Genomic DNA, 22,851 nt, shown 5'->3' with positions numbered 1-22,851 from the left:
TATATGGTATGGCTATATCATAGAACAGCTATAAGGAGATGGTTCTGAAAGCTGCAGAGGGGCTTAGCTCATGCTAGGGCACCCTCTCACATAAAACCAAGCACTCTGCCTCCAGGATTGTAGAGGCCTACCATAGGAGTGACTTATAGGTGCATATGTGTCTATATATAAGGTAGATATAGGTATACTATATCTAATTAAGGGGTGATTATACCACCTTACCCAGGCTCTGTGAACAGACCTGCGGTGTCAGTTTGGAGGGCCAGCCAGCGGTGGCATAATACATGCTGCAGCCCCTGGTAGGCCTTGGATGCACCTATGCCCTATGGTACACTATACAGGGACTCACAAAGGTGACCCAATACCCAATCTGGTATGTACCTAAAGTACATGGAGTCCATTTTATAGGGAAAGCAGATGGCCTGGAGCCCTGAATAGCAGGATCCCAGGCCAACTAAGTCGAAAACCAGCAAAACACTGGGCAAAAAGTTGGGGTAACCATATAGTCAGATATCCACCTTCCTACAATAGTGGAAAACAAAAATGACTGTAATTCACTATTAGTACATACCACACACACCAGGCATGTCCTACCTTTTACCTACAAATCACCCTGCCCTTGAGTCTATCATAGGGTGACTAATATGCAGAAAAGGGAAGGTTTAGGGATTGACAAGTGGCGGCCTGGGTGACACAGTGCTTAAGTGGTTCTCCTATTTTTCGGAGGATAGATCTCAAGAGGTCTGGTCCCCCTTATTATTCACACATCCCCTCTGGCTCCCCTGGCTGAAGCTTGCAGCGCTACAATAATATCCTATGCGGACGACGTGCAGATTCTATTTTCATATGAAAAAGGCGAGGACTTTGTAAGGGAGAAGATCAGCAACAGCCTGACCGTGGTTTTCACATGGCTCAGAGAGAATCAATTTAAATGTAACCTGGAGAAATTGGAGATAATCTTCTTCGGTTCGCCATCCGGGACGAATGGAAACACTGGTGGCCATTAGACATGTCACCCCCCCTTGCCTCGGTTAGCACGGTCAAGAACCTGGGTGTTAATTTGGATACCATGAAGACACAAATCCAGTCAGTCGCAGGATCTTGCTTTGGCCTCTTATGGATGCTTTAGAAATTTCTCCCTCTACTGCCTCTCACCCACAGGAAGACTGTGGTCCAATCCCTTATTATCTCTAGGCTGGACTATGCCAATGTCTTATACCTTGGCCTTCCGCAGTACCTTCTGAATAGACTTCAGGTGGTACAGAATGCGGCCGCCAGGGCGGTCCTCATGCTTGCACCTTGAGCCCGGATCTCACCCCACCTGAAGGGGCTGCATTGGCTTCCCGTCCAAAAGAGAATCACTTTTTAAGCTTTAGTTTTAGCCTTCAAGGCCTTTCAAGGTACAGGCACACACAATCTTAGAAGGAGAGTCACTAATTATCCTTCCGGCACCAGGTGGTTATCCCTAAGTTTTCCCACACCCGAACTGGAGGTCTCTACTTCCAAGTTCAGGTAGCCCGTGTTTGGAACATCTTACCAGTAACTCTTAGACAGGCGTCGGAAGTACTTACCTTTAGGAAGTTGTTGAAAACCTGGTTGTTCCAGCAACAACCTTAAAGATTTTTGCATTCCCCTTCCAGGGTCTGCAACAGCTATGCTTCAAGGTTTCTTAAGCGTCGGGACACTCTTGTTGAGTAGCTGTACACTCTACAAATATCATATATCACACGCGCTCAGCATAGTTGCATACTTACTCCAAGTCTCCAGTGCAAACTAATAGTGCTGAAGAGAATGGACGATATGGCATGGTAGTAATGGCTCGTCAAACCTGGTGGAGATGTGGAGTTTCTACATGAACAATACTTACCCAGGGATATTTGAGGCAGTCAACATCAGTTCTCCCTCCAAATAATGTGGACAGGTAGGAAAAAAAGGGAGACCAGTGGTTTTCAAATGATCTGGATTTGTTTTCCAGGGAGAAAGTTATCTTCTTCTTGGCTTGTAAATTACGGGGGTGAATTAGCCAATTGCCCAACCCCAGGATTGCCAGTTTAGCCCATAAAACCAAAATGGCTTGTATTGCAGTCACCAAGAGTAAACTTTTTGCAAAAGCCACAATTTGAGGGTGCATTTGCCCTAAAATGGGAGTCCTAGGATAATCACCTCTGGATTCTATAGGATTTGTATGTTGTAGAGTGGAGTGGTGTGGCTCACTGGTTAGAGGCGGCAGAATCGGAAGCAGAGAACGGCCTGGGACCAGGGTTCAATTCCCGACGCGGCAGGGTCGTGGACCAGGGTCAACGGACTTGATAATTCTCGCCTCAGTGCCTACTCTAACCAGGGATCACACTCGGCAACTCTGGGCATTAAGCTTGCCTCATCTCTACAACGGCCCCCCACAGATGCCGGGGATGCCTGGTTTCACCTTGGAGATACCCAGAAGGGACCATCTCACAGGGAAAGCCTGGACGGGTTCCCCAGCGGTCTTCAGTGCCAGGACACCCCGAGATGGGGTAACAGTGCGCTTTACAAGTATCATCATTTTTTTTTTAGATAACATTAATCAGCTTCGAGATCCCTTCTTACAATGTATCCTGTTCTGGGCAGCGCCTAACTACGTGGCTGAGAGGACTCTAAACACCACATCTCCACCAGCTAGTGTTCTGTTTTGTCTGATCTCAGCATGACAACCGCTCAGGGGTGTGGCACCTTTACATAATCAGCATGTGCTGCCTTTCTTTCCCTTTGCATTTCTAATGGCTGTGTGAGCTTCTCACATTCCCTGTCCATAATCTCACTTCCTAAGTCCCTGCCCCACTTCACTGGTATTGGGCTTTTATCTGATGGTGGAGCTGTCATAGTTAGTTCTAAAGTGTAGATCTTTCGGGTTCATCCTGCTTGCTGTCCTTCATCCATCATTCAGAGTCAGTGAGTTTACGAGCCTACCCTACTTCAATTGAGGGTTGCGTCATCCATTGTCGTATCTGGAGATAGGAAAACCTTTTCTTCTCTGGCAGACTGTAGTCATTTTTGGTTTCTTTAAAAGGCTTAAGTTCCCCGTTTCTAAACAGCAATCCCACCACCATGTATCTCTCTTCCCTCTAGGGTTTATATCCACTCACCTTGAGACCTGCGGTAAAGTCAAGGTTGTAGCATATGTGAGGATATGGGGAGGAAAAAGTGATGAAACACTTCTGAATATTTAGCTTGTCCACACACCATGAAGGTAACCCTTATGTGGGGTGACTATTTCCTGCGCTTCCTCCAAAGCAATGTATCAAAATCTACAAAGTGTACTGTGTGAATTAAATAAATGTATTATTAATTTTACACTTAATGTTACATAATTCACAAAGGAGGAACTTATTTTGGTTATTCAATTCTTTAATGTACAAAAAGAATTTAGTGTACAAGTACCCTATGTCCCCTTCCAAGTGGGGCAGTGTAACCCCATTACCACTCCCTATTAAAAAAAAACCTAAATACAACAATATGTATGTATAGGCATTTATATAGCGCACTACTTACCCGGAGGGTCCCAAGGCGCTTCGACCGCTGCAAAACCCTTCCTGGCTTCCCTGAGAGATGGTCCCTTAATGGGTATCTCCAGGGTGGGACCAGGCATCCCCGGCGGTCTGGTGGGGCCGTTAGTGAAGATGAGGCAAGCTAATGCCCAGAGTTGCCGAGTGTGAACGCTGATCAGAGTGGGCACCGAGGCGAGAGAATTATCGAGTCCGCTGACCCTGGTCCAGAAACCTGCCGCGCCGGGAATCGAACCCTGGTCCCGGGCCGTCCTCTGCTCTCGGTTCTGCCGCCTCTAACCAGTGAGCCACACTACTTCACAATACAATACATACGACATGGTGAATGTATATGTATCTATCTATATATCAGTATATAGTGTATATAGTATATAGATATATAAAGCCAGCCCAAGGTCGAAAGCATAGAATGACCAAGAAGTCCAGCCCTGATGGTTTTGAAAAGTAGGACTTGGGTATATTCCTTCCTCCAGATTTAGTACCTCCCTCAAGAGCTCGTTTTGTGTCAACGTTTCAGTCCCCTTCTTCGCCGTTCATAGAGACCATCATCAGGACTTGATGGAGGTCGAAGCATTCCAAGGTACTACAAAGAAAGGAGTGGAACAGAGCTCAAATAACTTAGTATTACAGTACCATCTGCTGTTAATTATCATCACCAGAGGGTTGAAATAAATCATTGTTGATCAGTTGGTATCTTGTTACCCGAATTGTCAGCAACATCATGATCACTCCCAACCTCACTCAAAGAGTCTGAAGCAATGGCCTGAGGGAGGTCTCTTTGATCAGACAGTAAATAGAGCACCATAGCTTTGCAGTATCCCTTTGCCAAATTCTATAAGTTGTTGCAACTAATTTGTTTGGTCAAGTGTGAGAGGGCCAATAGCCCTGGGACCTCAGGGTGTTAGAGAAATCTACTCACTATTCTAGGTTTCTTGCCGTCCCATATAAAGTTACTAACAGTCACTTGGAAATGTTTAATCAAAGGGGCAGATATTGCAAGTAAGATATTTTTTAACAGGTAAAGGATTTAGGAGGTTATTGCCATTTGCACAATAGCGACCTTTCAAATCCCTGAAAAATGGTTCAAATGCCATCTTTGCTAGTTCAGGTGCACCTCTCTCAGATGTAGGGGTAGCTGAATGCAACCATGTGTGATATGGAAGACACACTTTGAACTCCCAGGTTAGTCATTGTTACAGAGATCTAGTGGATCAGAAAAAGTGCACGAAGGGAATCAGTTTGGTCGAGCAGGGAGTTAGGAGGTGTGACTCCAGTTTGGTAATATTTATCTTAAAACTGGAAACCACTCTGAATCAGTTCAATTCATCTATCAATTGTGGCGTGGATGAGAAGGATTTTGAGAAGGATAACATGTCGTCAGCGAGCATAGTTAATTTAAAGATCTCTCTAGATCCACACTCACTGAATGTGGTCGACTTATCTAAATAAAGACTGCAAAAGGTTCCAGTATAAGGGCAAAGAGGAGGCGTAAACCTGCCGCACCCCTATCCCGATGCTATAGTTCCAATTGCCATACTGTTAATACTAATATGTGCAGTTGATGCCTGATAAATCGCCAGCTGTCACCTGGTAAAGTGGGCTCAAATATCAATTTGTGGACTAGTGAGAACATATATGTGAAGTTCACTCTGTCAAATACTTTTTCAGTGTCCACACAGCGGACAGGATAACTCTACATATCGTCTGGGCCTTTTCAACAATGTGCAGCATTTCTGATGTTGTCACCCAAGTAATAGCCATATTCACCTGGACCTTTTATTTCCATTTTTAAGGGATTCACTACAACTGTCAGGATACTTATGAATATTTTTTTGACCAGATTGAGTAGGAGCTCTCCGTATATTGTGTTTAGGTGTTGTGTCCTCAGTACAAGAAACAGGCATCCAGCCTGTGGCCGTCTTATACACACACAGACACACAACTAACCAACTCCCCTTTCCACACCCTTTTCAGCTGTAGAACTAGCTGTAAGGTTTCCCTGTATTTCCAATTAATGATACAAGAGCTTGAGGGGCGGCTTGAGGGGCACTGCCTGGAGACACGCAGGTTAGTGGGCAAAATATTAAGTTGACCCTTGGAGCTGCAATTGGCACTCAGATGAGCCCCTTACATCTTAGCTCTTCCCTGGAATTCTCTCTTTTCTGTGCACTTCACCTGCTTTTCCTGAGGTAGATCTGTCTGGCCTTAGATAAGGTTCTTGGTTTCAAGCTGAGTTTGATGCTTGGCTCTACTGAGTGCCATAATGCCTGGCATACCTGGCTCACCAACATTGGGGAAAAGAAACTGCTTAGGAAGAGCAGAGGTGAGCGGTGCTGGTCCAAGTGGTGATTCCCAGTCCTGGCTCTGGTCTACAGTTCATTGTAGCAATTGCACTCACAAACCCACTTAGTCAGAATCTCCTTGCTCCATCACTCCTTCTGGGTACAGATGGTCAGGCATTACAATACACCATCCCTTTTGTTACTCTTGTCTCCTTTCCTCTTGTTCCCAGGTGAGGTAATCTCAACCTCTCCCTCTCAAATGCTCTGGGCCTTCTCCTTTTCCTCAGACTTAGGCATCTGGGGCACCTACTGCACGTTCAGGGTCCCAGTCCCAGTTTAACCACTCAAGTGATTGACTCCGGGAGTCGGTGACAGTGGTGCCCTTCCTTGAAATCAGGGGTAGGGGAGGATAGAAGGACTGTCTCAGGCAAACCATGGAAAGCACATCTGAGACATACTTCAGGCATGTCTGGGGAAAATCTGTATATAGAGGCTAAAAGAGCTTGACACTAAAGCATTCCCTCCCTGGACTCTGATTATGGTTTCCTTTCCAGAGTCCACCAGTTGCTTCTTTACTGCCTAGTTTCTCTAACTGGTCCTTAATAAATTCTACAAGGTTCCCCCTTCCTTGTTCCAGGGAGCCCTCCACCCTTTCTCTAAACACAGGTGTCTTGATTGGATTTAAGGACAAGGTACGCATGTCTACTACTATCAACCTTGTATCTGCCATTCCAATGTCCAGAAATGTTGTGTTAAGGCTTAACTTATTTTTCCATTCAATAAGGATGGAATTAGTGCTTGCAGATCCAACACTGCTTGCCGCTGGTTTTTTAGTCCCTGTTTGGGGAGACCTTAGATCAAACGTTGGTTATGGGGCTCTAACTGTGGTGGTTAAGGTACTTTGCCACTGGCGTCCTGGGGTCTGTCCTTCTATGGTTCAACTAACTGGGACAAGTAAATCCCTTTCTGCAACTGACTCTAAGAGTAGCGAGTAGTACTGTGCTCGTCTTTTAAGGACAACGTTAGAAATTTACTCTACTGGGATGCACTACGGGATCCACGAGCTTCTCTACAGAATGAAAATATGGAAGTAATTAAAATTGATGCCCGATCCAGTCCTTGGAGAGTCACAGGTCACAAATGATTTACTTGCCCCCCTCTGTGTGGTAGAGGTCATTTTCCACCAGAGTCGTGGGGTCCATCCTACTAGGGTTCTGCAGACTAGACCAAGGACACCCTTCCCACACTTGATGCTCAGTGTAGCGAGGGCAAAAATCACATTCTTCTCACCAAGGAGGTGCTGGGGGCAAGAACTCCGAACTTGACAAATAACCAACAACTGCAATAAAAAAGCTGCCTGGCCCAGGGTTTTTCTGTGAAAAAGGAGAACTCCATTAAAATCACAATTAACAGTAACACTACAGACATAAATGGGGTTCAATTACAGGATACTTGAAATTGCTATGAGCTGAAATCAACATGTATAGTTTCTGTACCCACTCGGGATATGGATCAGGGGTGGTATCCTTTGCCCTGATGCAGCACTATCCCACTACAGCAGTAGCCGCCACCTGTCTGCGCAGGACATATCTCAGGCAACAACAGGATCAGATGCAACTAAACTATTATGGTTGTTTGATCAATGGCACAATGTGGGGGACACATAGGTCCGCTCTCTCTCATTTGTTGCTAAACGTTTGAACAGCACACTGGCAGGTTTAACTACACAGTTCTGGGGAAAGATGTAGCCTCAGTCTTTTAAACACAGACTTGTGTTACCTACTCAGGTTAATCACTGTTAAGTCTTGTGGCGGTCATCCTGCGCTCTTCATTGTCACAACAGCAGAGTCCTCGCGCGGTGGGAGCAAATTCATGGAGGTGGCCCTGTTCTCGGGCACACCAGAGTTGCAGCACGGCAGGATGGAGTCAGTGGTTGTCGCTCTTTGGCAGTTGTGGCCCCTGGGACATTGGGGAAGTCCTCGACTGCCGCACTGATGAAATCTGGACACCAAGCTCGTCGCTGTGGCAGGAAGACCCTTCAGGTTACAACAGAGGTCCTGGCCAGCAGGCCGGGATCAGTGGGGGTCTCTCCTGGGCAGTTGTGACCTGTGGGTTATTGGCGAAGTCCTCAGCAGTAGTGGAGATGATGTCTCTACACACCTGAGATAGGCCCAACAGGCCATGGTAGAGACGCCAGACATAGGGTTGCCATATGTCTTAGAAAAAATACTGGCCATTTGATCTCATTGTGCTATTCCGGACCAGCCAAGATCTTGTGGGTGAAAAAAAATGCCTCCAAAATTGTCAGGATTCTTTCGTAACATAACAATAAGCCCTCTGTTTGCTCTAATAATCGTTCTGAAACAATTTAGACAGCTCTCAGCTACTATTGAACAGATTACTTTGTGCTTGCTGTTTAAGATTTATGTTGGAGAAGGAATACATACCAAATTTCACTTCTTTTCCAGATATTTTTACCAGCCTCCACTTAAAAATACAGTCCAGGTCGGTAAAAAACACATCCAAGCGGCCAACCTAGCTCGACGGCACAATGACGTTGAAAGTTAATCCCGCTTAACATAGTTTGACAAATGAACCACAGAGGGAGACCAGGAGACCCTGTCTCTGCAGGGCACCAGGCACACTCCCACACACACGTGTCGGCTTCTTCTGGGTGGGCCTCTCACTGGGAACACAACCCTCCCCCAGACAGTCTCTCCTCCTGCAGCCCCAGGCACTCTCATTCCCTCTCTGAGTAGGCAAACAGACAGGCTTCTAGGCACCAGGCAGCCCCACAGCTTCCTAAGCAAGCTGTGCAAACTTCAGATGATGTCCCTCATCCCTGAGAGGCAAGCTGCCAGGCAGACACCAGCCCTGGTCACACAGCAGCTCTTTGAATACTCTGTGGAGCTCTTCTCCGATTGGTCAAGAAGAACTTAGAACCGAAACAATGTCGGGTTATTTTAATCCCATTTTTATAGTAATTTTCTAGATAGTGGCTGTGGATCCACTGTCTAAGTTCTGGAACCGGTTTGGATGGTTTCCTTTAAATTGTCATTTTATGGCTGTAGTGCAGACACAGTCGTTGTGCAAGGAGATGACTCTCTCAACAGGTAATGGTAATGCTGACTCCATGCTGGAGCATCCAAAACAAAGACACAGTAAAGTGTGAGATCTCTACCTCACTGTCATCAGCCATCCTGAAGTGGTATCAGGACCAGATAAAGGGCTAGAAACCTACTCAACTTTAACTACATAATCTGCTGGCTCCCCCCCCTCTTCCCTACCTCAACCAGCTGGTAATGCTGAGGAAGGAACTCTAATCAGCAACCCACTGCTAAAAGGTCCTCATAAAATTTCTAAGGTTAGCCTCAGTTGCGGCCGGTAATTTTAGGAGGGAGGAGGAAGGATGGGACATACATGCAGACATACACGCTCACTCATACCCATGAATTCAAACATGCTTGCACACACACACTCATATCCATTCACAACACTCATTACCAAATATTCAAACATGCATGCTTGCACACACAAACATTAATTTGAAAAAAAAATCACACTTACTTGTAGCTCGACCTCGAGGTCCAAGGAGGGTTGGGACTGCTGCCTTCCTTCATTGGTTGACCTAATGCCAGCCAATGAGAAAAGGCAGCAGTCTCAACCTTGTTACAGAGTATAATGGTGTTGGTGAGACTGCTGACCCCACCCCACTCTGTGATGAAGTGTCACTGATTGACGATCAACCCTGGACGCTTCAGGACTGAAGTGCCCAGGTCAGAGGCAATGAGTGACGCTACCCCTGGTCACTGAGGGAGAAGGCCTTGAGGTACTTTGTTGAGCTGAGTAGGCCACGTCCACAGGAGCTGCGATTTCCTCACCCCAGCAAATTTCGGCTCTGTCAGCCAGGAGCCGGCATATGTAGAGCATGCCTAGCTCCTGGCTGCCTGAGCTGGAATGAAGAGTGTCTGTCAGGCTTTACTCTGTTCAGTCTGGCAGACACTGCAAAAGGGGAGGCGCGTGGCCCCAATGGACCATGGCTGGGTCGACTTATCTTCAGCCTGTCTCATTTCATCGACTGAGTTTCCACCCTCCAGTCACAGAAATGAAGACAATACATTTTCAGCATCTGGGAAAGCTGCGTCCACCTTCCATCTTGTGCCTTGTTAAACCAGGGGCCATCCGAAATGGATAAAATTGATCCCGCTGCCCATCACAGTGATCATACTGGCACTAACACTCGTGCAAAACATTCACTATGCAGACTCACACAAGAGACGAATGACACGTCGGCACAAGGGTCGTGTTGAAATATGCCACTTTACACAAGTGAGCCGGTAGGCTGCACTCCTCTGATTCAGACATAAAAATGCTCTGCCTAGAACTATTTATCCCCATAGCTTGGTACGCTCCCACCACTGCTCTATGTCACCAATACCAGACAAGGACAGTTGTTCCATGTCGCTAGAAAGGGTGCGCTTAGCGCGCTCTCAACTGACATATAATAGGCTTTGAACCTTGACTTTTCCATGCACAGGCCTAGGCCTCAGTCCACATGCTAGGTTAGCATGCTGGCTGGGCCAAAACGAAATTCAGGATACTAGCAGTCAGGAACTCAGTGCAGGGCTACACACCTGTGCACCATGCAGGGGGGCTTCCCATGCAAACAATTACATATTCCTGAAATAATCTGGTTGAGACATGGAATGTTCTCATTATCTCTATCAAATTTGATCATATAAGCATTGTGTGTGCATGAAGATATTATTCAGAACTTGTGACCGGAGACATTTTAAGGCATGGGCAAAGTGGGCTCTGGCCCCGGCCCCAGCCTTGCAGGGGGCCCCTGAAAGAGACATCTGTTTTGCAGAGTGTCTTGTCCTGGTGACCTTTAATAATTCTTTAACAGGTTTTTTTCAATAACGTTTTTCCTTTAATCTATTTTCATTGTGGGCGATATGTGAGAGTCTATTACAGACATTTTGGAGAGAAATGTGTTTATGTTTCATGCAACATCCATACAAAGAAGTTTCTTTCAGATCAAAACAGGGCCTCACGTATGAGAAATAGGAGGATGTCAGATATTATTTGCAGCAATATTAGTGAGCTGCTGCTGTGTTACAATATTGAAAGCACACATCAGTATCCCTAAATATTAGATGTATGCACATTTAGAATTTAGATGACCTGTTGGTGACCTGGCCAAAGGCGAAATGAAAGCGCTCAAATTGGATCATAAATTCAAAACTGTGAAAAACAGGGGTCCCCAAAATACGTTTGACTCAGGACCTCCAAAATCCTTAACATGTCCTTGCTTGTGATACGTTTTACTTCTGGCTTCTCTGAACTTGCCCAGGGGACTCCGCCAGGATTTGAGAGAGGACCCAGGCGAGACCCCGTCCACAGTTCGCAGATCAGGCATTAATGCCCGGTCCCCTGCTCACAACTTCCGCGCTCGAATGTTCGATATTAACATCTCACACAAACACCCGCGTGATCGCAAACACGCTAAACTTCCGTGTCCACCGTCACGGTCCGCTGCTCCGTCATTTCCAGGGGTCCCCACGTGCCATGATGCACAGAAACACCCCGGTTCCAAGCGAGTGAGCGCCGAACTGACAGGAGGGGGCCGATGGGGCCGTGCGCGTCGCTTCCGAAGGACTGTGCTTTGATTGGCTAGAGGGCGGGGCCACAGGAGCCTTTTTACATGGACTCCTCACAACCCGGTTAGAGCAGTCGGAGAGCTTCACACCCCGAGGATTGACGGCGACTTCGCGGATCCAGCAGCATGGACGCTCCAGGTCAGTGCGAGACCCCGGCGGGCGGGGTCCTAGCGCCTGGATTGAAATATCAGTGCCAGACCACTTACTTGTGTGTGATGTGCTTAAATACTCTGCCAGTCCAGCTGTGTCTGATTGTGGTAGAATAAATAGCTGCTGTCCCGTCCGTCTCCCAACGCGCCACCTGCACTTTAAAGTGCTAGTGAGACAGCCTGGATGCGCTTTATTCTGCCTCTTCGAAACTAGCTGTGTTCTAAAGTGCCGGCGCCGGCTCACCTGTGCTAATCAAACTTTAATATTGTGCTGTTCCTGACAGGTGTGCACGGACGACTCCCTGGGGGTATTTCATTCCTTAATGTCACACTGCATCCTGTTCCATCGTATGCCTTACACATTCTAGCGCCAAAAAAAAACACTGTAATCCAGTTCTGTGCCAGATGTACATTAATGCTTCACTCCCATGGTATCTGCGCCTTCATATTTCAGTGACTTCATGCAGCGCTATATTGACTTGAGTTAATGACTCAGTGTTATGTCATCTGCGCCTTAATATTTCAGTGACTTCATGCAGCGCTATATTGACTTGAGTTAATGACTCAGTGCTATGTCATCTGCGCCTTAATATTTCAGTGATCTCATGCAGCGCTATATTGACTTGAGTTAATGACTCAGTGTTATGTCATCTGCGCCTTAATATTTCAGTGACTTCATGCAGCGCTATATTGACTTGAGTTAATGACTCAGTGCTATGTCATCTGCGCCTTAATATTTCAGTGATCTCATGCAGCGCTATATTGACTTGAGTTAATGACTCAGTGTTATGTCATCTGCGCCTTAATATTTCAGTGACTTCATGCAGCGCTATATTGACTTGAGTTAATGACTCAGTGCTATGTCATCTGCGCCTTAATATTGCAGTGATCTCATGCAGCGCTATATTGGCTTGAGTTAATGACTCAGTGCTATGTCATCTGCGCCTTAATATTTCAGTGACTTCATGCAGCGCTATAAACCAGCATTAATGGCTCAGTGTCATGTTATGTGCGCAGGAATGTTCCAATGGCTGTTATGTTGTAATGCGGCGCTATACCGTCTGTTCATTATGCCTCCCTTCCATGTCATCTGTGCCATAATATTCCAGTGTCCGTCACAGTGCAATGCAGTGCTGCCCCAGCTGTGCATCAGTGTTTACCTGACATGTCACCCATACCTTAATATCCCAGTCACTGCCATGGTTACCTTTATCGTGAGCAGGTGTGCTCTGTGGCCACAGCGCCTTGAAGTCTGTGCACCATCATTGCACTTACAGTCAAGCTGTGAGTTATGTTGAAAGCGCCCCCCCCCCCCAAGAACTGTTTATTGCCTAGTGCCATTCCAGATGTGCTCTAGTCTAAACCATTAATGCCAGCGCACCCGAGCTTGGTCTCGGATGTCTCGGCCATACCACCCCTGCTTCAGTACCCAGCGTCGGATTGGTAACGGGGGCATTCGGGCAATGCCCGAGGGGCCGGGGGCCGAGTTCCATCCGAGGGCTGCTTTTGAGCAGCCTGGGGGGCGATTTGAGCGGTGTCTCTATTGTTCGATGCCGCCAGCGGCCCAGTGGGTGTCTGAGTGGCCTTTCTGGAGGGAGATGGGCGCTCATTACCTCCCGTATAGCAGCAACAGGTAGAGAGGTGTCACCCCTTTTCTTTCGCTGGGCCTTCCATTAATGTAGGCATACTAAGCGGGGCAGGGGACCTGAGCAGAAGTGGCCTCACTTGTTTTCAGGTGTGTTTCATAGTGTAAACTGATGCGTGCATCCCCCCCCCCCCCCCCCCCCCCTGTGACAGTACCCAGGTAGCAGCCTGGCAGTCGTAGCATCTGTCCTGTAATGCAGCAGTGCTGTCCAGATGTGCCCGGTTCACCTTCAGGCACCATCCGTGCTTGCTTGTGCAGTGCCAGCCTCCATGAGCTATCATACCCAGCACCTTGCAGTCTATCTATGCTAGCGCCTACACGCCCCTGGGCATTCGCTGCGCTATATATATATTATCAATTTAAAGTGCCTGCGCCACTCCACGCGGTTTCTCACGAGCCTTCGGCACTCACACGTGCATTCACGCTCCCCCATACCGGTCTAGAGCGCAGTGTCTGCCTCACCAGTGCAGTGTAGTGCCATCAAACCTGGGCCATCTACTGGTTTATATAAATGCAGTGCCAGCTTGGTCAATGCCGGCCCATCACGAAATTAACGGGTTCGTTCAGTCCAAGAAATGCTCTCTAGATTAAGAAATGGTTGTACAGACACGTCACTTTATTGCTCTGCAATTGATTGATATAAAACACCGCCGAGGAGCCGGCGCGCTCTGCTCTTAGAGAAGCCAGAGTTATCCGGGCTCTGTGTAATGGAGTCAGCACCCCCTGTGAAGCTTACAGAAATCCCCCACCCAGGCTGTTTCGTTTGGTTTTGCCCACCTGAGCGTTTGTGTTTCAGGTTGAGATCTCTGAACAGGAGAGGAAAATAAAATGCCGTGAGGGTGTACTTAGGGTGCCCACCTGGCATGGAGGCAAATGCAGGACAGGAGTGTAAAAAAATTCAGGACAAAGGGTAAACAATTGAGGATAAAAACTCAGGACAAAAGGTCAATTTTACAGACATCCGAGGTGCGGCCATTCCCCACTACTTTATCAATGCATTTATTTACTATTTTTATTTTGCACTTGTTTACAATTTTTCTGCACGGTGCTACATGAGTGCCTCTGTGTTTGGTACACTCAGGTGGCGCATTATGTCCTGGTTTATCAGCACATTGATGCCCTTGAGCCGGGTGTCAAAAGCATCACCCCCTGCCCAAATCTACCCAAACTTTCTTGGAGGAAAAGTAACAGCAACATTTTCATTATGTTTCTAAATATTTCAATACCCGTGGCAAACAGTTTGAGAAGCAGTAAGGCTGATGTAAAGTGTATGTCTGAAAGTGACCCTGCAAGCATGAATCCTTTTATTCACAAGCAGTTTTACCCTCTACGATGGTGTACAACAGAATATCCCACATGGGGGTGCCCTGGAAAATGTAGCAACACCCATGAGCATGAAAGCCTGTGGTTATTGTCAAATATTTCTACCTTGGAAATGGTCGGAGATTCATTCTTGTGAAAGGCAGGAGTAAAACCCTTCCAAGGTGGGAAGAGGAGGGGCACAACCACAAACTAGTGCAGGTGGCGGGAAGGGCGTTTTCTGGAGTGAAACATATTTTCAATGTGGGGACATTCAACAAAAAAGAGAAAGAAAAAAATGCCTTCCCACAGATGGGAAGGTTCCTCCGGTACAATCGTACATTCTGCAAAAAAAAAGAAGTAAAATACATTCAAATGTGCCCATTCAGAATACATTCTCAGGAGTATACCTGGAAACCTCCGGCCGTCACTGAGTCCAGAGGTACCCTTGATCAACATTTGTGAATTCCAAAAAGCTTGAAATCTGCACCATCGTGAGGTCGGAACCCTGAAGGTGTAAATGTCTGACTTTTTTCTGTGACTCGGGTCCAGTAGTTTCTGGTTCAGGCTGAAACAAACTATGTATGGAGCAGTTAACGAATCCTGGCTGTATCCGGGGGTCTATGCAAGTTCCTAAAGGCCATTAAATTGGCCATGTAGCGCTACACAAAATATAAGGCGCGCAACGCCCATAGGGATTCAGCCCTACCCCGCCCCCTGTCGTTTGTGTCAGTGGGGCTGAGGCAGCTTCCGGCACGTACATTGACAGTGTTTGAGCCGGCTGGTCTGGCGCCCGTCTTATTGCAGCCGCACCCGACTACTTCACCGGTCTTTAAAGGACCATTTACTTGCAAAAGTGGCTTTGTTGTTTTTCACGCCTTGTTCGAGCCCCTGCATCTCTACTCTGCCCAGGCGCACAACACCCATTGGGCTCCAGCCTGCCAAACCCGCCCACCCCCCGTCGTGTGTGTCAGCCCAGGCTGACATGTCTTCACGGACTGGCGAGCAACTAATTGCAGCCACACCCGAGTACTTAACAGGTCTTTAAAAGACCATTCATTGTAAATGAGGCTTTTGTTGTGTTCACCCATTCTTACAGCCACTCTGTCTGTGGTTGGAAGAATTAGCCCCCCCTCGCAATATTTTTCAGCCCCACTCCCCCAGTCCCCCCCCCCCAAAAAAATTTGGCTCTAGTTGCCCGCCTGACTCTGCCTATTGCTGGACGAATTAGCCCCCCCCCCCCCGAAATTTTTAGTAGCCCCCTACGAAACTTGCCTCTAGTTGCGCCTCTGCAAAATATTGCCATAAACATAACAATAGTTGTTTCGCAGGAGTTGTGCAGCTGAACCCCATTTCGACGTTGCCTGAAGTCACACTTTAATGCACAGCCGACCTCGTTCAGAGTTGTTGACTTTTAAGATAACAAGTTTTCATCGAGGGCTGTCTGCAGCGCTTCGGCAGGGCGTAGGCCTGAGTTGGCACTGTGACCCGCCGGGCGAGGTCACGTGTACACAGGGGCGCAACTAGGTCTTAATTTCGGGGGGGGGCTAACATGGCAGATGAAGGGGCGTGGCTAATGTAAATCAATGGGGTGGAGCTAAAATGGCAGATAATCAGGATCGGTTAATGCTCAGGTCAAGCTGAGAAAAAAATGTGGTGAATTCTGCATTTGAAACTGGACAACAATTAAAGCAAAGTTGTGAACCTAGAGAGTCTCTAGAGTCATCCCTTGTTGGGCACACTTGTCATTATCTTTCTAGAAAGAAAAGATTTCCATTCTCTTGTGATTGGTGTTAAGCAGCAACATTTATTAGTTTTTTAGCGTTTTAGTTGATTTTCCATGATATTTATATTTCTTGAAACGTTTATAATACAGGCAATGTCATTCTGTCTTATCCTATCCAATGCATTTCGGGCATTATGAAGTCATGCCCTTCATCAGGGAAATAGACACTGTAAGAACGGAAATGAGGTATCATTACTATTAGTGTTGAAAACAAATAAATTACATAAAAATCACAACAGTGCAAAATGTGGGCATATGGGTGTAGAGTGCAAACAAAGGTAACAAGTTACTTACATGCCTTTCTTCATGTAAATATCAAATCTGAAAAAATAGGGAGGATGCTGTTAGACTGGATGTGTAGCGGAGTTTAAACAGCAACAAAAAACGGAGGGTTTGTGCACGAGTCAAAAAACGCGTGTGTTTCACGTTGAAACTGACCTGTTGAATGGATCGGTATCGCATTGTTGGATGTATTCGTCTCAGCGTAACGGTTCAGCGTAGCGACGGCTGCCGAGGAAAACAGCTGCGCTTTTCTTATTTAAAAGAGGTTACGGTCATGTGAGGAATCACGTGGTAGTAACGAGTGATGACAGACTTCAGCATTGTGAAGCTCCTGTCGGGGAATTCGAATAAAGTAATGCTTAGATCTATGCTGAACGACTGAAAAGAAATGCTGTAATTATGGTACAGCTTTGATGGTGGTGCGTACGAAAAAAAAAATAATAATAATTAAAAATACGATGATGAAAATCAAAAATCGAAAAGATCATAGGGGCCACAAACTCTGGGAGTCCTGGTGTGAAGGTCGACACAGTTAGAGGTTGTGCTACAGGGTATGAATGGGGATAATGATAGTATGTGTGTACAGGTGTCAGATATTAACGAACATACAACAGTATCCACAAGCAGCAGTCTGCAGAGCAAATGTTCTAAAGATAACACGAAAATTCAATTCTTTCATTGAGACCCATTGGTTTCTGGGTGAACAGTTTATAAATCCAGTAATTCTCTCTTCTAAGTAAAAATTTCGTATTGTCTCTTCCCTCACTCTTCTGGACAGTCTCAAGAATAATGTACTTGATTTGGGAAGCATTGTGTTGCGCTTCTACAAAGTGTGATGATAAAGCTGATTTGGTGTTCTTCAGACGGATATTTGACTTGTGTTCAATTAAACGTGTCTTAATGCGACGCTCTGTTTTGCCCACGTACATTTTCCCACATGGGCATCTGATTCCGTAGATCAGATTGGACGATTCACAGGTGCCATTTACTTTCAGTTTGATAGGATAACCTTGTGTGGGATGACATATTTTGTTGCCTCTGATGATATTGTTGCAACTGCCACAGTTCAAACAGGGTTTGGTACCAGAGTATGTGGTGGTATCAGGAAGTTTTTTCCGAAGGATTTCCCCCATGTTCTTGGCTCTGGTGAAAGCAAAGATCGGTGTAGAGCTGAAAGATTGTTTGAAATCCGGTTCCAAATTCAGAATTGACCAGTGTTTTAAAATGGATTGTTTATATTTTTTGCTGGCGGTGGAGTACTTGGATACAGCTACAATCCGTGTCTGCTCGGTTTTTTCTTTGAGAGTTAAAAGTTTGGATCTGTCTATGTTTTCAATTCTGGTTTTGGATTCTTCCACTAGGGTTAGCGGATAATCTCTTGAGGTGAATTTCTTGGTCATTTGTTTGAGTCTGATTTGCAGGGTTTGTTCATCCGAACTGATTCTTTTGACTCTGGCCATTTGTGAAAATGGTAGGTTCTTGATAAGATTAGGTTCATGGAAACTTGTGAATAGAAGCATATTGTTCCTATCAGTTGGTTTTGTGTATAGGTCCGTTTTGAATCCTTCAGGGGAAATTATTATCTTGACATCTAGAAAGTTGACCTCAGTGTCCGATATGTCCCATGCTAATTGAATCCTTTGGTCGATGTCATTGAATTTCATCAGTTGTGTGGTAAGTGCTTCCTTGGTATTCGTCCAAATGAGGAAAAGGTCATCAATATACCTTACTATCATTTTGAGATTGTCTGTCCATTCCGGTTTGGAGAAGATGTGTTGTTGTTCATACCATTGCATAAATATATTGGCATACACGGGTGCCGCCGAATTGCCCATTGCCATGCCCGTGAGTTGTTGGTACCAAAGTTGATCAGCTTTGAAATAACTATGGTAGAGGATGAATTGCATGAGTTCCATAAGAAATGTTTGGAAATCTATGTCAAGATCCGAGTTCAAAAGAGCATTTTCCATAGCTTCTATACCCATGTCGTGGGGTATGCTCGTGTACAGGCTGCGAACATCAGCTGTGCATAAAATTAGTTTGCCCGTTTGGTTGACTGTTATCTCTTGTAATTTCTGTAGAAATTGCGTAGTATCTTTGACATAGGTTTGCATAGATTGTACTGATTTTTGAAAATACTTATCAATGAGTTGGCCAATGGGTTCGTGTAGGCTACCTATAGTGGATACTATAGGTCGCATCGGTGGGTCATAGGTATTCTTGTGGATTTTGGGAACCATCCTTAGTGTTGGACTTTTAGGGTTCACTGTTGTTAAGAAATGTTTTGTTCTGTCCGTAATGATGCCTTTTTTGTGGGCTTCGTCAATGATGTTTTTGAGTATTTTTGAATATTCCAACGTGGGGTTTTGGTTGAGGATTGTGTAGGTTTGGGAGTCTGAAATGTGTTCCATCACTTTCAAATTGTACATCTCTGTGTTCATGATAACGATGGCTCCCCCTTTGTCGGCTTTGGTGAAAATGATACTATTGTCATTAGCCATTCTGTGTAGTGTATCAAGGTCTTTTTGTGTTATATTTCTTTTTTTAGGTTTAGAATGTTTCAACTTCTGTAGATCTTGTCTTACTAGATTTTCAAATAAGTCTAATGTCTTGTGACTCGTAGGAGCTTGGAAAGAACTTTGCGGTCGTAAGCCTAATAGTTGGTCTTTTTCAGATTGTGGTCGCTCTGGTACAATATTATCAAAGAAGTGTCTCAATCTTAATTTCCTCATAAACTTAAATAAGCTCACTTCCAATTCCAAGTTTATGAGGAAATTAAGATTGAGACACTTCTTTGATAATATTGTACCAGAGCGACCACAATCTGAAAAAGACCAACTATTAGGCTTACGACCGCAAAGTTCTTTCCAAGCTCCTACGAGTCACAAGACATTAGACTTATTTGAAAATCTAGTAAGACAAGATCTACAGAAGTTGAAACATTCTAAACCTAAAAAAAGAAATATAACACAAAAAGACCTTGATACACTACACAGAATGGCTAATGACAATAGTATCATTTTCACCAAAGCCGACAAAGGGGGAGCCATCGCTATCATGAACACAGAGATGTACAATTTGAAAGTGATGGAACACATTTCAGACTCCCAAACCTACACAATCCTCAACCAAAACCCCACGTTGGAATATTCAAAAATACTCAAAAACATCATTGACGAAGCCCACAAAAAAGGCATCATTACGGACAGAACAAAACATTTCTTAACAACAGTGAACCCTAAAAGTCCAACACTAAGGATGGTTCCCAAAATCCACAAGAATACCTATGACCCACCGATGCGACCTATAGTATCCACTATAGGTAGCCTACATGAACCCATTGGCCAACTCATTGATAAGTATTTGCAAAAATCAGTACAATCTATGCAAACCTATGTCAAAGATACTACGCAATTTCTACAGAAATTACAAGAGATAACAGTCAACCAAACGGACAAACTAATTTTATGCACAGCTGATGTTCGCAGCCTGTACACGAGCATACCCCACGACATGGGTATAGAAGCTATGGAAAATGCTCTTTTGAACTCGGATCTTGACATAGATTTCCAAACATTTCTTATGGAACTCATGCAATTCATCCTCTACCATAGTTATTTCAAAGCTGATCAACTTTGGTACCAACAACTCACGGGCATGGCAATGGGCAATTCGGCGGCACCCGTGTATGCCAATATATTTATGCAATGGTATGAACAACAACACATCTTCTCCAAACCGGAATGGACAGACAATCTCAAAATGATAGTAAGGTATATTGATGACCTTTTCCTCATTTGGACGAATACCAAGGAAGCACTTAGCACACAACTGATGAAATTCAATGACATCGACCAAAGGATTCAGTTAACATGGGACATATCGGACACTGAGGTCAACTTTCTAGATGTCAAGATAATAATTTCCCCTGAAGGATTCAAAACGGACCTATACACAAAACCAACTGATAGGAACAATATGCTTCTATTCACAAGTTTCCATGAACCTAATCTTATCAAGAACCTACCATTTTCACAAATGGCCAGAGTCAAAAGAATCAGTTCGGATGAACAAACCCTGCAAATCAGACTCAAACAAATGACCAAGAAATTCACCTCAAGAGGTTACCCGCTAACCCTAGTGGAAGAATCCAAAACCAGAATTGAAAACATAGACAGATCCAAACTTTTAACTCTCAAAGAAAAAACCGAGCAGACACGGATTGTAGCTGTATCCAAGTACTCCACCGCCGGCAAAAAATATAAACAATCCATTTTAAAACACTGGTCAATTCTGAATTTGGAACCGGATTTCAAACAATCTTTCAGCTCTACACCGATCTTTGCTTTCACCAGAGCCAAGAACATGGGGGAAATCCTTCGGAAAAAACTTCCTGATACCACCACATACTCTGGTACCAAACCCTGTTTGAACTGTGGCAGTTGCAACAATATCATCAAAGGCAACAAAATATGTCATCCCACACAAGGTTATCCTATCAAACTGAAAGTAAATGGCACCTGTGAATCGTCCAATCTGATCTACGGAATCAGATGCCCATGTGGGAAAATGTACGTGGGCAAAACAGAGCGTCGCATTAAGACACGTTTAATTGAACACAAGTCAAATATCCGTCTGAAGAACACCAAATCAGCTTTATCATCACACTTTGTAGAAGCGCAACACAATGCTTCCCAAATCAAGTACATTATTCTTGAGACTGTCCAGAAGAGTGAGGGAAGAGACAATACGAAATTTTTACTTAGAAGAGAGAATTACTGGATTTATAAACTGTTCACCCAGAAACCAATGGGTCTCAATGAAAGAATTGAATTTTCGTGTTATCTTTAGAACATTTGCTCTGCAGACTGCTGCTTGTGGATACTGTTGTATGTTCGTTAATATCTGACACCTGTACACACATACTATCATTATCCCCATTCATACCCTGTAGCACAACCTCTAACTGTGTCGACCTTCACACCAGGACTCCCAGAGTTCGTGGCCCCTATGATCTTTTCGATTTTTGATTTTCATCATCGTATTTTTAATTATTATAATTTTTTTTTCGTACGCACCACCATCAAAGCTGTACCATAATTACAGCATTTCTTTTCAGTCGTTCAGCATAGATCTAAGCATTACTTTATTCGAATTCCCCGACAGGAGCTTCACAATGCTGAAGTCTGTCATCACTTGTTACTACCACGTGATTCCTCACATGACCGTAACCTCTTTTAAATAAGAAAAGCGCAGCTGTTTTCCTCGGCAGCCGTCGCTACGCTGAACCGTTACGCTGAGACGAATACATCCAACAATGCGATACCGATCCATTCAACAGGTCAGTTTCAACGTGAAACACACGCGTCTTTTGACTCGTGCACAAACCCTCCGTTTTTTGTTGCTGTTTAAACTCCGCTACACATCCAGTCTAACAGCATCCTCCCTATTGTTTTCAGATTTGATATTTACATGAAGAAAGGCATGTAAGTAACTTGTTACCTTTGTTTGCACTCTACACCCATATGCCCACATTTTGCACTGTTGTGATTTTTATGTAATTTATTTGTTTTCAACACTAATAGTAATGATACCTCATTTCCGTTCTTACAGTGTCTATTTCCCTGATGAAGGGCATGACTTCATAATGCCCGAAATGCATTGGATAGGATAAGACAGAATGACATTGCCTGTATTATAAACGTTTCAAGAAATATAAATATCATGGAAAATCAACTAAAACGCTAAAAAACTAATACATTTTGCTGCTTAACACCAATCACAAGAGAATGGAAATCTTTTCTTTCTAGAAAGATAATGACAAGTGTGCCCAACAAGGGATGACTCTAGAGACTCTCTAGGTTCACAACTTTGATCTATTTACCCGACGCCATTGGACCCTTGGCGCCACCTTTTGGAGCACCTACAAAAAACCAATTAACAACTTAAAATTCATAACAAACTTTCGCTATATACAATCAGCTGTGCATCTATCCATCTCTAAATTGTATTTTCAACAATTAAAGCACACATTTTTGTTAGTTTGATGCATTGCCCCCCAAAACCCATACTCACCCTGAATCTTAAAATTACCCCTGGCACACCAAAACACATACCCACGCTGAACCCTAAAATTAACCCCCTCACACCCTAAAACCCATACCCGCCCTGAAATCTATAATTACCCCTGGCACCCCAAAACC

The 22,851-nt window shown here is 44.9% G+C and overlaps 1 protein-coding gene across 1 annotated transcript in view; it reads left to right on the top strand.

Annotated features, from left to right (window-relative positions):
• The first annotated feature begins 11,553 nt into the window (after window positions 1–11,553).
• Window positions 11,554–22,851, top strand: part of LOC147689141 (regulator of cell cycle RGCC-like) — a 59,553-nt gene continuing 48,255 nt past the window's right edge. Inside the window, exon 1 of the mRNA XM_086942035.1 lies at window positions 11,554–11,625. Coding sequence (XP_086798161.1) covers window positions 11,613–11,625 — 13 coding nt within the window. The 5' untranslated portion in view covers window positions 11,554–11,612. The remainder of the gene's footprint in view (window positions 11,626–22,851) is intronic.

Source organism: Lissotriton vulgaris, chromosome 10, assembly GCF_964263255.1.
Source record: "Lissotriton vulgaris chromosome 10, aLisVul1.2, whole genome shotgun sequence".
NCBI lineage: Eukaryota > Metazoa > Chordata > Amphibia > Caudata > Salamandridae > Lissotriton > Lissotriton vulgaris.
This window is presented reverse-complemented; position numbering and strand designations above follow the sequence as displayed.